The 14,346-nt window shown below is 40.6% G+C and overlaps 1 protein-coding gene across 1 annotated transcript; it reads left to right on the forward strand.

Annotated features, from left to right (window-relative positions):
* The first annotated feature begins 1,109 nt into the window (after positions 1–1,109).
* Positions 1,110–12,406, forward strand: LOC117557738 (histone H2A-like). Its single transcript, XM_034233709.1, has 3 exons — positions 1,110–1,123; positions 1,980–2,115; positions 12,173–12,406. The coding sequence occupies exons 1-3, from the start codon at positions 1,110–1,112 to the stop codon at positions 12,404–12,406; spliced, it is 384 nt and encodes a 127-aa protein (XP_034089600.1).
* The last annotated feature ends 1,940 nt before the right edge of the window (positions 12,407–14,346 follow it).

Consider the following 14,346-nt stretch of genomic DNA (forward strand, 5'->3'; position numbering starts at 1 on the left):
GAGGACCCAGAGCCCCCCCCACACATTAAGCAGGAACAGGAGGGAGAGCAGCTTCAGGAGCTGGAGGAGGCTGATATCACCAAGTCCACTTTCACTCCTGACCCTGTGAAGAGTGAAGATGATGAAGAGAAACCTCAGTCCTCTCAGCCTCATCAAAGACAAACTGATCACATGGAAACAGAAGCTGATGGAGAGGACTGTGGAGGACCAGAACCAGCCAGGAACTCAGATCCAGAGAGCAGTTTACAACCAAAGACTGAGGACCACACTGGAGACTCTTCTGAAGACACTGAAGACTCTTCTGAACCTGACGCTGAACACAGTGCTGATTGGAAGGAGACCAGAGAACCTGCCTCAGGCTCAAACTCACTGAAAAATAGAAAATAATCTGTCAGTGATCCCCGACGTAGTGCTGGAAAGAACCCATTCAGCTGCTCAGTCTGTCAGAAAGCTTTTAGATATAGACAACAACTAGATCAACACATGAGAGTCCACACAGGAGAGAAACCCTTTCACTGCTCAGTCTGTAAGAATGCTTTTTCACAGAGTGGAAGTTTAAAGACACACATGAGAGTCCACACAGGAGAGAAGGCATTCAAATGCTCAGTTTGTGAGAAAGCTTTTTCAGAGAGTGGAAATTTAAAGGAACACATGAGAGTCCACACAGGAGAGAAAGCATTCAAATGCTCAGTTTGTGAGAAAGCTTTTTCACAGAGTGGAAGTTTAAAGAAACACATGAGAATCCACACGGGAGAGAAGGCATTCAAATGCTCAGTCTGTCAGAAAGCTTTTAGATATAGACAACAACTAGATCAACACATGAGAATCCACACAGAAGAGAAAGCATTCAAATGCTCAGTTTGTGAGAAAGCTTTTTCACACAGTGGAAGTTTAAAGGAACACATGAGAGTCCACACAGGAGAGAAAATATACAGCTGCAATGTTTGTGACAAAAGATTTAAATGGCGTAATCTTTTCAAAAGGCACAAGTGTGTTGGTCGTCAGTCCTCACGGCTTAATGAAAATAACGGAGAGGCAGAGCCTCCAATCAGCAGCTCAGCTGAACACATGGAAACAGAAGCCGATGGAGAGGACAATGAATAAGTCTTATGACAGTTCACACGTGAGAGAAATCTGTCTGTGGACAATATGTTTCATGTTTTTGTCATTCTGATGTATACGTTAACCACTGACTGTTGATGAACCACTGCTCATTTAAGGTGGACTGACCTTTACAATGGACCAGCTAGTCTTAGTGTCTTAATGCAAACGTTTTGTAAAATGACGCTAGACCAACAACGTGCTGTTGGGCTGTGTGCTCTCTGCAGGACGGTGTCTGTACTCAAAGGTTGTTTATAGTATGAGAGCTTCACTCTGCTTTTGTTGTCCAAACGACGCCAACAGAGCGATACGTCTTCTTTCCAGCAGATGGTATACATGTTACATCATCCAGTTCAACTGTCATCCACATAGTAATGATTCAAAACAGCAATGTGTGAGATATGGCTAGTAATTGACTCACAATCTCAACAGAATGTGAAGAGGTTACAGTCTTGCGGTTATGTCCAAGATGTTGTTTTTTGTTGTTGTAAGAGATAATAGGGATTGATGCAGACAATAACCAGAAGATAGTCTGGATAGAGCCTTCAAAGAACCAGAAAGCGTTTTGAAGATTATTAGGGATATAGAAAGAATACAAATATTACAAATGATTATACTTTTTGCAGTGTCAACATCTACAAATGTAAAAGTATTCATTTATTAATAAATCATATTTGTTATAATTATGTATTTTTCAATTTGTTCATCACCTTAGTATTGAAGCTGATAAAGTTGGAGCTATTTTTAATAGCAGTATTGGCTATGCTGCTTGGTAGTTTATTTTTTGTTGAAATACGAAATAATTCACGAGTTGATTTTATTTTGTATAAAAATCAGTAAAATAAAATTGTGCCATTAAAAAAAAAGAAATAAAAAAGGAAGACCGGAGGAAAGGCCCGAGCCAAGGCTAAGACCCGCTCCTCCCGGGCCGGGCTCCAGTTCCCCATCGGCCGTGTCCACCGGCATCTGAGGAAGGGTAACTACGCCCACCGCATCGGTGCCGGAGCCCCGAGCCCTTTCTCATTTCGCTAACTCCCCTCCTTGACTCCTATCCTAGAGACTTAGTCCTGCCCACAGGAGATGCGAACGGAGGAGTCGAGGAGGGGAGCCGAGGAGAGAGGAGGGGAAGCAGCAGGCCGTTAGAGAAATGAGAACTCCTCTCCTCTGAGCGGTCATTTTAAAGAGACGTCCATTAATGATGACAGGAGGCACAGCAGCCCTCTGTCTGATGGACAGATGTGTTCATGATGACTTATATATTTACTTTGAATTCATTCACAGTGCGGTGTAATGAGACAATAACAGGCTACAGATGTGGGGACACATACATACACACACACATATTTATATAAATATATACAATTTCAGAATCAAACGGAGCACTCTCATAATAACGTAACACTATCAGAGACTGGATATCCCCCCCCCCCCCTCTCTCTCTGGTCGCTACAATGAGGGAAATAAATTACGGGCCAAACGTTTTATTTACAAGTATTAAAAGTAAGCAGAGGACACCAAACCAACTGAGACCTGTCTGTCCGCTGCATCTACGCACTGTACAACACACACACCTACACACTGTACCACACACCTACACACTGTACCACATACACAGTACCACACGCACCTACAGCTAACAGGCTACAGCCGTTGTGTATTTTATTATGTGAAGCACTAAATGGTTTTAGAAAAATATCGACTCTTTGTTTGTAGATATCTACTAAACTACAGCAAATACAGAGAGTAATGTAGGCCTGTTATACTGAGTGATATATATTTTACACACTGCTCTGCTTTCTGCACGGACCTCACAGCTGTTAATACAATAATATCCAGGGGATGCATGCAGAGCTGTCATTGGCTGAGATAAGTCCGGCCGTGCGTCACAACTCTTTGAAACATCTCTGTTCCCGGAAATGCTTCCACGAAGGGACCGTGGAGGACCGTGGAGGACCCATCAGTGTATCCTCGGTTATAGCTCCTCCAGAGAGCCTCCTCGACGCTCGATCCTCGGTCCTCGAACAAGCCCCCAGGAAGTGCGCCGGACTCAGATAAAAATATTCGTGGTGGCCAAACGGCGGTACTACACTTCCGTTTGGTTGCCAGGCCCGGAAACACTTTTTCCCATTGACTTACATGGGGAAAGAGTGGTCTGTAAATAGTTTGATAATTTGTTTTAAACTAAATAAACTACCCATTATGAACACTTGTATAGCCCTTATTAAAAACATTCGTTCCTCAAGTTGTAAACATGTGCTAATAACGTTATTGTGAAGGTAAACTTCTGTTGTTGCAATGTTGAGGTAGAATGAAGGAGTCTGGAACGTCGTTTAGCCAAAGCACTGCGAGTTTTATTGAACACAGTACATTAATACATACGGCCGGGAGATCACTTAGTTTCACACTGTCCTGTGCTTCCACCAAATAATCCCTCAACCAAAGCCACAAAGCATCGCCGCTACACGAGGAGAGGCCGGCCCACAGAAAGCCCGCGTTTACCTAATCCATAGCCGATGGACAAAGATCTATTTGTCTCAAGGAAACGCAGACAAGCCTGAAACCTTCCTCCAACAGGAAATGGGAGAAACGTTTGACCTGCGACCTCAACTTACAGAGGAGTCTTTGACTAAATACCACAAGCAGATGTTTGCAGTATCACAGAATCTAAGAAACTCTATAAACAGATCAGATTAAAATATTATACTTATTAAAAACATTCGTTCCTCAAGTTGTAAAAATGTGCTAATAACGTTATTCTGAGAGTTATTTCCCTCTGCATTATGAACGCGCATCTAACCCACGGGACCGCGCCGCCGGCACGTTCATGTTACGTGTTCAGCATGGTCCCGACCAATCAGAGCACACTGTGCTCACAGGGAGGGTGGGGGCTGGAGGTATAACGAGCCGTTAAAGGCAGAGAGTGAAATTCAGTGAATACACGTAGTTTACAGAGATGCTGTTTGAGAAACCAATGTGAGTTGCGTTTATCTTTACCCATGGATGCACAATAAGAAAGGACCCATATCGTCTCACTGCCATCCCACGGAGCTGTAATAATGGATATATTGCACATGTTTGCTGTAATTCATTATCATACTACATGGGCTGTATGATTAAATCTTGTACCGTAAATGTGGTATTAAATAAAGTTAATATTACCGACGTTATTAACGTCCCTGTAGCTTCGTATTGCACTATCAATCAATCAATCAATCAATGTTTATTTATATAGCCCAATATCACAAATGTTACATTTGTCTCAGTGGACTTTACAGTTTGTACAAAATATCAGTATGACAATACGACACCCTCTGTCCTTAGACCCTCACATCGTACAAGGAAAAACTTCCGAAGAAAACCCACAGTTTAAAGGGAAAAATGGGAGAAACCTCAGGGAGAGCAACAGAGGAGGGATCCCTCTCCCAGGACGGACAGACGTGCAATAGATGCTGTGTGTAAATTGAAAAGATAATACATTTGCAACATAGGTAGTCCAAATGTTTGGAAATGCATGTGTGTATAATAGGAAGATGAATCCACGAGGATATCCATCCAGGACCTATGATCCAGGACCACAGCCACGACTCAAGATCCAGGGCTCGCGATCCAGGACAGAGGAGCGCAGGATCATCCATGACTCCGGATCCCGGCGTATATAGACACCAAAAAGAAAGACATTTGGGGAAGCTGGGTTAATCGGAACATGAGAGTACACAGGTATAGACAGAGAGAAGGAAGAAGTAAGATGTCCCCCGACAAACTAAGCCTATATCAGCAAAACTAGGGGCTGAATCTAATCAGCCCTAACTATAAGCTTTATCAAAAAGGAAGTTCTTAAGCCCACTCTTAAAAACGGATAGGGTGTCTGCCGCCCGAACACAAACTGGAAGCTGATTCCACAAATGTGGAGCTTGATAAGAAAAGGCTCTGGCTCCCATTGTACTTTTAGAGACTCTAGGAACAACCAACAACCCTGCATTCTTGGAACGCAATGCCCTAGTAGGACAGTAGGGTATAATGAGTTCTTTAAGGTAAGATGGCGCCTGCCCATTAAGGGCTTTGTAGGCGAGAAGAAGAATTTTAAATTCTATCCTGTGTTCTATAGGGAGCCAGTGTAAGGCAGCCAGAACAGGAGTAATGTGGTCCCTTTTCCTAACTCTGGTTAGTACACGAGCTGCAGCATTTTGAATCAGCTGAAGCGACTTGACTGACTTCTTGGTACACCCTGATAATAAAGAGTTACAATAATCCAGCCTTGAAGTAACAAATGCATGGACTAGTTTCTCTGCATCGTTTTGAGGCAAGATATGCCTGATTTTTGCAATGTTACGTAGATGGAAGTAGGCGGTCCTTGAAATTGATTTTATGTGGGCGTTAAAGGATACATCCTGATCAAATATAACACCAAGATTCCTTACAGTCTCACTGGAGGCCAAATTAATGCCATCCATAGTTAGTATATCCTTAGATAATTTGTTTCGTAGATTCTTCGGGCCAAGTACAATAACTTCAGTTTTGGTCGTGTTTAACATCAAAAAGTTTAAGGTCATCCATGTTTTGAAGTCCTTAAGGCAGTCTTGAATTTTATTTAGATGATTCATTTCATCAGGCTTGATTGATAAATATAGTTGAGTATCATCCGCATAACAATAAAAGTTTACAGAATGATTCCTTATAATATTGCCTAACGGAAGCATATATAATGTGAACAAAATAGGTCCGAGCACTGAGCCCTGTGGCACTCCATGGCTAACTTTGGTTTGCGTGGAAGATTCATCATTGACACGTACAAACTGAGAGCGTTCAGATAGATAGGACCTAAACCAGTCTAAAGCAGTTCCCTGTATGCCAACTAAATGCTCTAGTCTTTGCAATAAGATATCATGGTCGATAGTATCAAATGCAGCACTGAGATCGAGCAAAACAAGAATAGAGACACGTCCCTTGTCAGAGGCTATTAGAATGTCATTTGTGACTTTAACCAGAGCTGTCTCTGTGCTATGATGTGTTCTAAAGCCAGACTGAAAAGTTTCAAATAAATCATTGTTTTTTAAGTAATCACACAACTGTTTTGCGACCGCTTTCTCAAGAATGTTTTGAGAGGAACGGAAAATTGGAAATAGGTCTATAATTGGCTAAAACCTCTGGATCGAGGTTGTGCTTTTTAAGAAGCGGTTTTATCACTGCTACTTTGAATGATTGTGGAACATAGCCTGATAATAAAGACATATTCATAATATTTAATAAAGAAGTGCTAATTAATGGAAAAACTTCCTTCAACAGCTTAGTTGGAATTGGGTCTAACATGCACGTTGATGGTTTAGAAGAGAGAATCATTGAATTAAATTGTTCAAGGTTTATGGCTGAAAAGCATTCTAGTTTACTATCTAGTGTAATATTAGAACTTACGTTTCCGGGAGCTGTTGATAACACTATACTGGTCAAAGGCAAGAGGTCATTAATTTTGTTTCTAAGAGTAACAATTTTATCGTTAAAAAAGCACATAAAATCATTACTACTGAGTGCTATGGGAATAGAAGGCTCAATCGAGCTGTGGCTCTCTGTCAGCCTGGCTACAGTGCTGAAAAGAAATCTTGCATTATTCTTATTCTCATCTATTAATGAAGAGTAGTAGGCTGCTCTCGCTTTACGCAGTGCTTTCTTATATTCATTGAGAGTAATATGCCAAATTAAACGAGATTCTTCAAGTTTAGTGGAACGCCATATCCTTTCAAGTTGTCTCGACTTTTGCTTTATTTTTGCGGGTTTGGGCATTATGCCATGGAGCTAATCTATGTTGTTTTATTTTCTTCTTTTCCAAAGGAGCAACAGAGTCTAATTTTATTCGCAGCGCATCTGTAGCACTATCAACAACATGATCAATTTGGGGTGGTGTACATTTTGTATACGTTTCCTCCCTTACATGCAGACATGCTATCGAGTTAAGTATTGGTGGAATCTCTTCCTTAAATTTGGCTATAGCACTAACAGATAGGTTTCTGCTGCAGGAGCCTTTGACTAATGCTTTGTAGTCTCGTAACAGTACTTCAAAAGTTACTAAGAAATGGTCGGATAAAGCAGGATTATGCGGTTCGACTAATAGTTGCTCAATTTCAATACCATAAGTCAGAACAAGGTCGAGAGTGTGATTATAGCAGTAGGTTGGTTTATTTACACTCTGACAAAAACCAACATAATCTAATATAGAGTTAAATGCAACAGTAAGGCTATTTTTTATCATCGTCAACATGAATATTAAAGTCACCTACGATAATAACTTTATCTGTTTTAAGAACCAAAGTTGATAAAAACTCAGAGAATTCAGATAATAATTCTGAATAAGGACCTGGTGCACGGTACACTGTAAGAAATAAGATTGGCTGCAACGTTTTCCAGGTCGGATGCGTAAGACTAAAAACGAGAATTTCAAAGGAGGTATAATTTAATTTTGGTTTAGTATTGATAAGTAAACTTGAGTCAAAGATTGCTGCAACTCCACCTCCTCGGCCCGTGCCTCGGGCAATATGAGTATTGATATGGCTGGGTGGAGTGGCCTCATTTATGCTGACATATTCTTCATGTCTCAACCAAGTTTCAGTGAGACAACATATATCAATATTATAATCTGATATTAAATCATTTACCAATATTGCTTTAGATGCTAGAGATCTTATGTTTAAGAGACCACATTTAATATTCCTGTTTTGTTGCACTGTAGTAGTTGTTACATTTACTTTTATTAGGTTATTATGTATGACACCTATTAGGTTTTACCTTAACTTGTCCTTGGGCAGACACACACACCGCTAATATTGGGTATTTTATTGGGTTCGGGATTCCTATGGATGACTCTCTAGGAGAGAGCGCAGAGAAGCGTGTAAGACTGCGACTCCGCCTCCTGGTCTCAACTCCAGTTTGTCATGGATTAAGTCCACAAAGCCCTGAAATGTTTGCCGAAATGAGATCTGCACCTTCCAAAGTAGGATGAATGCCGTCTCTCTTAATCAGACCAGGTTTTCCCCAGAAGGCTGTCCAATTATTTACGAAGCCCACATTGTTTGCTGGGCACCACCAAGACAACCAGCGCTGAAATGATGACATGCGGCCATACATGTCATCATTGATCAGATTGGGGAGGGGACCAGAGAAGATTACGGTGTCCGACATTGTTTTAGCATAACTACACACCGACTCCACATTAAGTTTGGTGCATTCTGATCGGCGTATACGAACATCATTACCACCGACGTGAATAACAATCCTACTGTATTTACGTTTATTCTTAGCCAGCAGTTTAAGATGCGCCTCAACGTCGCCCGCTCTGGCCCCCGGAATGCATGTGACTGTGGAGGCTTCGGTCTCTAATTTCACGTGTCTCATAATAGAGCTACCAATAACCAGAGTTGGCTTCTCAGCGGGTGTCTCGCTGAGTGGGGAATATCTGTTAGATACGTGAACGGGTTGGTGGGGACCTGCGGGTTTCGCGTTATGCCCCTTCTGAACAGTCACCCAGTCTCACTAGAAAGCTTATTGCACTATATATATATATATATATATATATATATATATATATATATATATATACAGTGCAATAATTATTTCATGCTAAATGAAGCTCTGTTGGATATCACTAGATCCTGTTACAGCGTAATATAAGTACATAACGATTGATGTGTACATTAGTATAATTACTAGCTAGCCGCTAGCTGCTAACTGCCGCCTCGTTAATATCAAATACATCATAATAACAGATCATTACCATGATGTCATGAACGCACGGTGCTGTTACGTGTACGCAAATTGACGTGCTTGATGTGAACGAGCATTTTGGTTAAAGTTGCGCATGCGCTATGAGTGCACATACAACCCAGTCTCACGGCATTTCGTGTTCACCAACACGATTTGCCCCTTTTTTTCGTGTTGCACAGCACGATTTTAAAAGCAATGTATTTCTACTGCCTGCAGCACGTATTTTTCTCCGGTCGGGTCGTGGGAGACCGGAAGCTGTGTGGTTCATAAAAACATGTTCTTACTCAATATCAAGCCACAGTTATTGCTTTTATTTTAACTCGTATAATTTCTGACTTTTGTTGCCGTCTGTGAGGAAAATAAATGGGCCTCAGATTCTCAGGATACTGAAATCTGTATTTTTAAAATCTTTTTTTCCTTCTAATTTGTTATTCTTTTCAAAATAACACACTGTTATTTACTCACCAATAACACACAATTATCCTTGCTTTTATTTATTGGTTTAATTCCATAATCTCTGGCTTTTTTGGCGTCCGTCAGGAACTGAATTTCAAAATAAAAATAACCGGAAACAGACGTAGGCATTTCGAGCGATTACCCAAGATCCTCAGCTATGGTTTTAAGCTCGCTTATTGGATGATTCGGTGTTTATATGATATGAAATCCGGAAAACATTTTAAAAGAATAAAATAATACTTAATTCCGAGCGCTCTTGCTTTTCTCTTTGAAAGTCATCACATAACGGCATTGTAATACACGGTTCGGCTGCATTGTATATTACAGATCTGCCGTAGTTCTTTATTTATAGAGCCCTGATGAGAACACCTTTGGAAAAACTGAGAAAATGCCACGGAAACTGAATACTTGACGTGGATCATAAATATATTCAACAATTAAACAACATCTTCAATTTATCTTCACACAATACGTCTCCTTGCAGTATCAACACTAATTCGGCTGACTTTTACATTTGATCTAATTCACAGATAGGTTATATTTACACCATAACGGTGCACAGCTGATATAAAATGACTGTAGTTTTTAAAGATATTACTGATTTTCTTTGAATGTAAGAATGTAAATACTGAGTCTGAAATAGTATAGCAATATGCTGTAAAAGCATGCATAAAACTACACATATTCAGATGTTGTACGAAAACATAAGTCTCCTACATTTATAATACAAAGTTATTATGGCTGTGTGTACCTCCTAGTGGTTAAAGCACGTTATTTAATTATTATTATTATTATTGTTATATATTTGATTAAAAAAATATTAAGAGCACATACTTTCATAGGGGGAAAGTATAAATATAGAATGTAAAAAATCAAGAAGATACTCTAAGTGATCTCTACAATAAAACAGTTTAGTGCAGAATGTACAAAGATATTAATAGTAGGAGGTGCAAAACAGACAAACTAATTAACCTTTATTAACACATTAAATAATACTTTAGATTAAGGTCTTCTTTTAAATAAGAAAAAAACTTTGGGGGTATCTATCTACAGATAAATATTAAGCCTGACAAAGTACTTAACGTCTAATATATTGCTTTCCTGCAATGTTAACTATGTTGAAGCACTTATTTTTAACTGATATTATACATATAAATTATACTCTTATGTATGTAGATAGAATTATACATTTGCAGAATATGACAGTTTGATGGTGGAGGTTCACACATATTGATAGATGTCTTGTAATGCACTGTTGAGGAACCTGTGACCCAAGTGTTTCATTCATTGCATAACTACACCGTAGTTGTGTATATGATATGTCAATAAACCTTTGAAAATCTTGAAAGGGATGTGCAAAATAGCCATAATATACAGTCGTTAATTAACTATTAGTAGAGAATAACGAGTAATGAATATACTTTATTACTCGTTTCCATTCATGTCATTGCAGATACATGTTTAGTCTTCTCAAGCACCAACTATCAAATATCTCTCCTGATTGTTGGCACTTGACAATCACCTTACCTGAATTTTACTCAGGTGTAACTAAAGTCTGATTTAAGGGTTGTTTATATTTCACATAATTAATCAGAATCTGCAAAGTAACTCAAATAAATGCAGTGGAGTAAAAATACCAGGTTAACCTCTGAATTGTAGTGGAGTAGAATTACAAAGTAACAATGAGCTGTCATGTGGGTATTAATGCTGCGCATTATGGACACAAGCGATTTTCACCCATTTATTAATTATATGTTTTACATTTGATAACACCAATGTGTTTAATACTGGCAACTTCTAATTGTGGGAAAAACGAAAACGTTCAGTAGAGACGTCCCATAGAACATTTTGCGAAACACAATAGCCAGCATGTGTAGTTCTGGGGGGGCGTTCGATTCCAGTTTTCGATAGTCTGGCGTGGTTTCGTTCCATTTCACACAGCTGTTTGACGCTCTGCGTAACCTTACGGGGACTGTAGTCCTAAACGATAGCTGGGGATTATGGGTAGTGTAGTGTCTTAAGCCATCCTAAACTCAGAAATGTTGACAATCGCATTGATGCTCGAAATGTCCCTTATAGGCCTACGTCTGTTTCCGGTTATTTTTATTTTGAAATTCAGTTCCTGACGGATGCCAAAAAAGCCCGAGATTATGGAATTAAACCAATAAATAAAAGCAAGGATAATTGTGTTTTATTGGTGAGTAAATAACAGTGTGTTATTTTGAAAATAATAACGAATTAGAAGGAAACAAATATTTAAAAATACAGATTTCCGTATTCTGAGGCTCTGAGCCATTTATTTTCCTCACAGACGGCAACAAAAGTCCAAAATTATACGATTTAAAATAAAAGCAATAATTGTGGCTTGATATTGAGTAAGAACATGTTTTTATGAACCACACAGCCTCCGGTCTCCCACGACCCGACCGGAGAAAAAGACGTGCTGCAGGCAGTAGAAATACATTGCTTTTAAAATCGTGCTGTGCAACACGAAAAAAAAGGGGCAAATCGTGTTGGTGAACACGAATCAATAGATTAAAAATCGTGTTGATGAACACGAAATGCCGTGAGCCTGGGTTGGCACATACGGGTACTTCTCAGGCATGCCGGGTAATCTGTGACGTTTCACTCTCTCAAAAGTTGGGCCATTTTATCATCATGCGCTAATGAGCAACTCTCATAGGAATGAATGAGGCCCCGCCTCCCACGCTGTATCCAGTTCTTATTATACATCCATGTCCTCGAAGTGCATTTAGAGAAATTAGATGTCCTTCAACATGGCGCGCTAAAATTCATTTCCGGGTCACTACCGGAGGACCGAGGAGTCGAGGAGGGGGATTTGATTAAATGAGAAAGGGCCCCGGTGTACCTGGCCGCTGTGCTGGAGTACCTGACCGCTGAGATCCTGGAGCTGGCTCGAAACGCCGCCCGGGACAACAAGAAGACCCGGATCATCCCCCGCCACCTGCAGCTCGCCGTCTGCAACGACGAGGAGCTGAACAAGCTGCTGGGAGGAGTGACCATCGCTCAGGGAGGCGTGCTGCCCAACATCCAGGCTGTGCTGCTGCCCAAAAAGACTGAGCAGGCCGCCAAGAAGTGAAGACCCTGACCCCGCTTCAATAAACACCAAAGGCTCTTTTAAGAGCCACACACTTCTGTCCAGAGAGCTTTCCTTCATCAAACCTGTGCCTCTATTATATAGTGTTGAAGAGAGGATAAGTGTATGTTCCTTATTTGTGATTATATTCTATAAACTATGAAATCTCAAAGCTTTTATCTGGGTTTCCAAGCAGTCTGTAAACCATCACATCTACTTTATTGTCAATCTTTCATTTTCCGTTTCCTACAATCCAGTCAGAAGAATACAAATATATATATATATATATATATATATATATATATATAAACGTGCATATAAATATATATATAAAGTATAAACATATTTATACACGATCTATTCATGTTTTTATGAGCTGAGTCTCATTGGAATATAAACGTGCTCTCTTTATGTTATTTATATATTTATTCATTGTGTTTTATGTGTATTATTAATGTAACTTGTGTATATCATGTACTGCCCAAATAATATAAAATAAAGTTTTCTAAAAAAAGAAAAAAAAGAGAAGAAGCCTGAAGCCTTCATAAACATGATTAATGTCTGTATTTTAAATCTTGGGTCTGTGTAAATGTAAACGGTGTGTTAACCAGTTAAGCAGGGGTGCTCTGTATGTGCTAGCCATAAGTCCATTCATTAAACTAATAAACAATGACAAGTGAACCCTTCTTGCTCTGTTCTTGGTCCCCTCCTCTTCTCCTTGTACACAAACTCGCTCGGATCAGTCATTAGCCCGCATGGTTTTTCATACCACTGCTACGCTGACGACAACCAATTAATTCTGTCCTTTCCCCGCTCAGAGACCCAGGTCGTCGCACGCATCTCTGCTTGTCTAGCTGACATCTCTCAGTGGATGTCTGATCATCACCTCAAGCTCAACCTTGACAAGACTGAACTGCTCTTCCTTCCGGGAAAAGATTGTCCCACTCTTGACCTAACAATCAACATCGGCACCTCTGTTGTTTCCCCGACTCAGACTGCAAGGAATCTGGGTGTGACCCTAGATAACAACCTGTCGTTCACTGCAAACATCGCTGCTACAACCCTCTGCTGCAGATACACGCTTTACAACATCAGGAGGATACGTCCCCAGCTGACCCAGAAAGCCACGCAGGTTCTGGTCCAGGCTCTCGTCGTCTCACGCCTAGACTACTGCAACTGCCTCCTGGCTGGTCTACCTGCATGTGCCATCCGACCTCTGCAGCTCATCCAGAATGCAGCGGCTCGTCTGGTCTTCAACCTTCCTAAATTCTCCCACACCACTCCGCTCCTCCGCTCCCTCCACTGGCTTCCGGTAACTGCTAGAATCCACTTCAAGACACTGGTACTTGCTTACCATGCTGCGAATGGATCTGGCCCTTCGTACATCCAGGACATGGTTAAACCGTACACCCCAGCACGTGCACTCCGCTCTGCATCAACAAAACGGCTCGCTGCACCCTCGCTGCGAAGGGGACCCAAGTTCCCATCAGCAAAAACACGTGGGTTTGCTATCCTGGCTCCAAGATGGTGGAATGAGCTCCCCATTGACATCAGGACAGCAGAAAGCTTACACACCTTCCGGCGCAGACTGAAAACTCATCTCTTTCGACTCCACTTCGAGCGATAGAACTATTAACAAAGCACTTATATACTAATAAAGGACTGGCTTATCTAAAGCCAGTTGAGTAGCACTTGAAATGTTTTTGCTCTATGAAGCCTGATGTACTTTATGATTCTGTTTTCTTCAAGTTTTTATTTTGTTGGTCGAACGCACTTATTGTAAGTCGCTTTGGAGAAAAGTGTCAGCTAAATGTAATGTAATGTTATCCTCAGATGTACTTACACCCTTTATCCTCTGGGGTCAATTTGACCCCAGAGGATAAAACTCAAGACAATGATCATATTCCAGATGTTAACCAACATGTATGTCTCTGACATCAGAC

The sequence above is a fragment of the Gymnodraco acuticeps genome, unplaced genomic scaffold, assembly GCF_902827175.1.
Source record: "Gymnodraco acuticeps unplaced genomic scaffold, fGymAcu1.1, whole genome shotgun sequence".
Classification (NCBI taxonomy): Eukaryota; Metazoa; Chordata; class Actinopteri; order Perciformes; family Bathydraconidae; genus Gymnodraco; species Gymnodraco acuticeps.

What these genes read in the sequence shown, in the direction of transcription:
- LOC117557738 (XM_034233709.1), top strand. An exon ending in TCGGTGCCGGAGCCCCGAGC is followed by an intron (nt 2,116 to 12,172) that starts CCTTTCTCATTT and finishes AGGGCCCCGGTG; the next exon opens with TACCTGGCCGCTGTGCTGGA.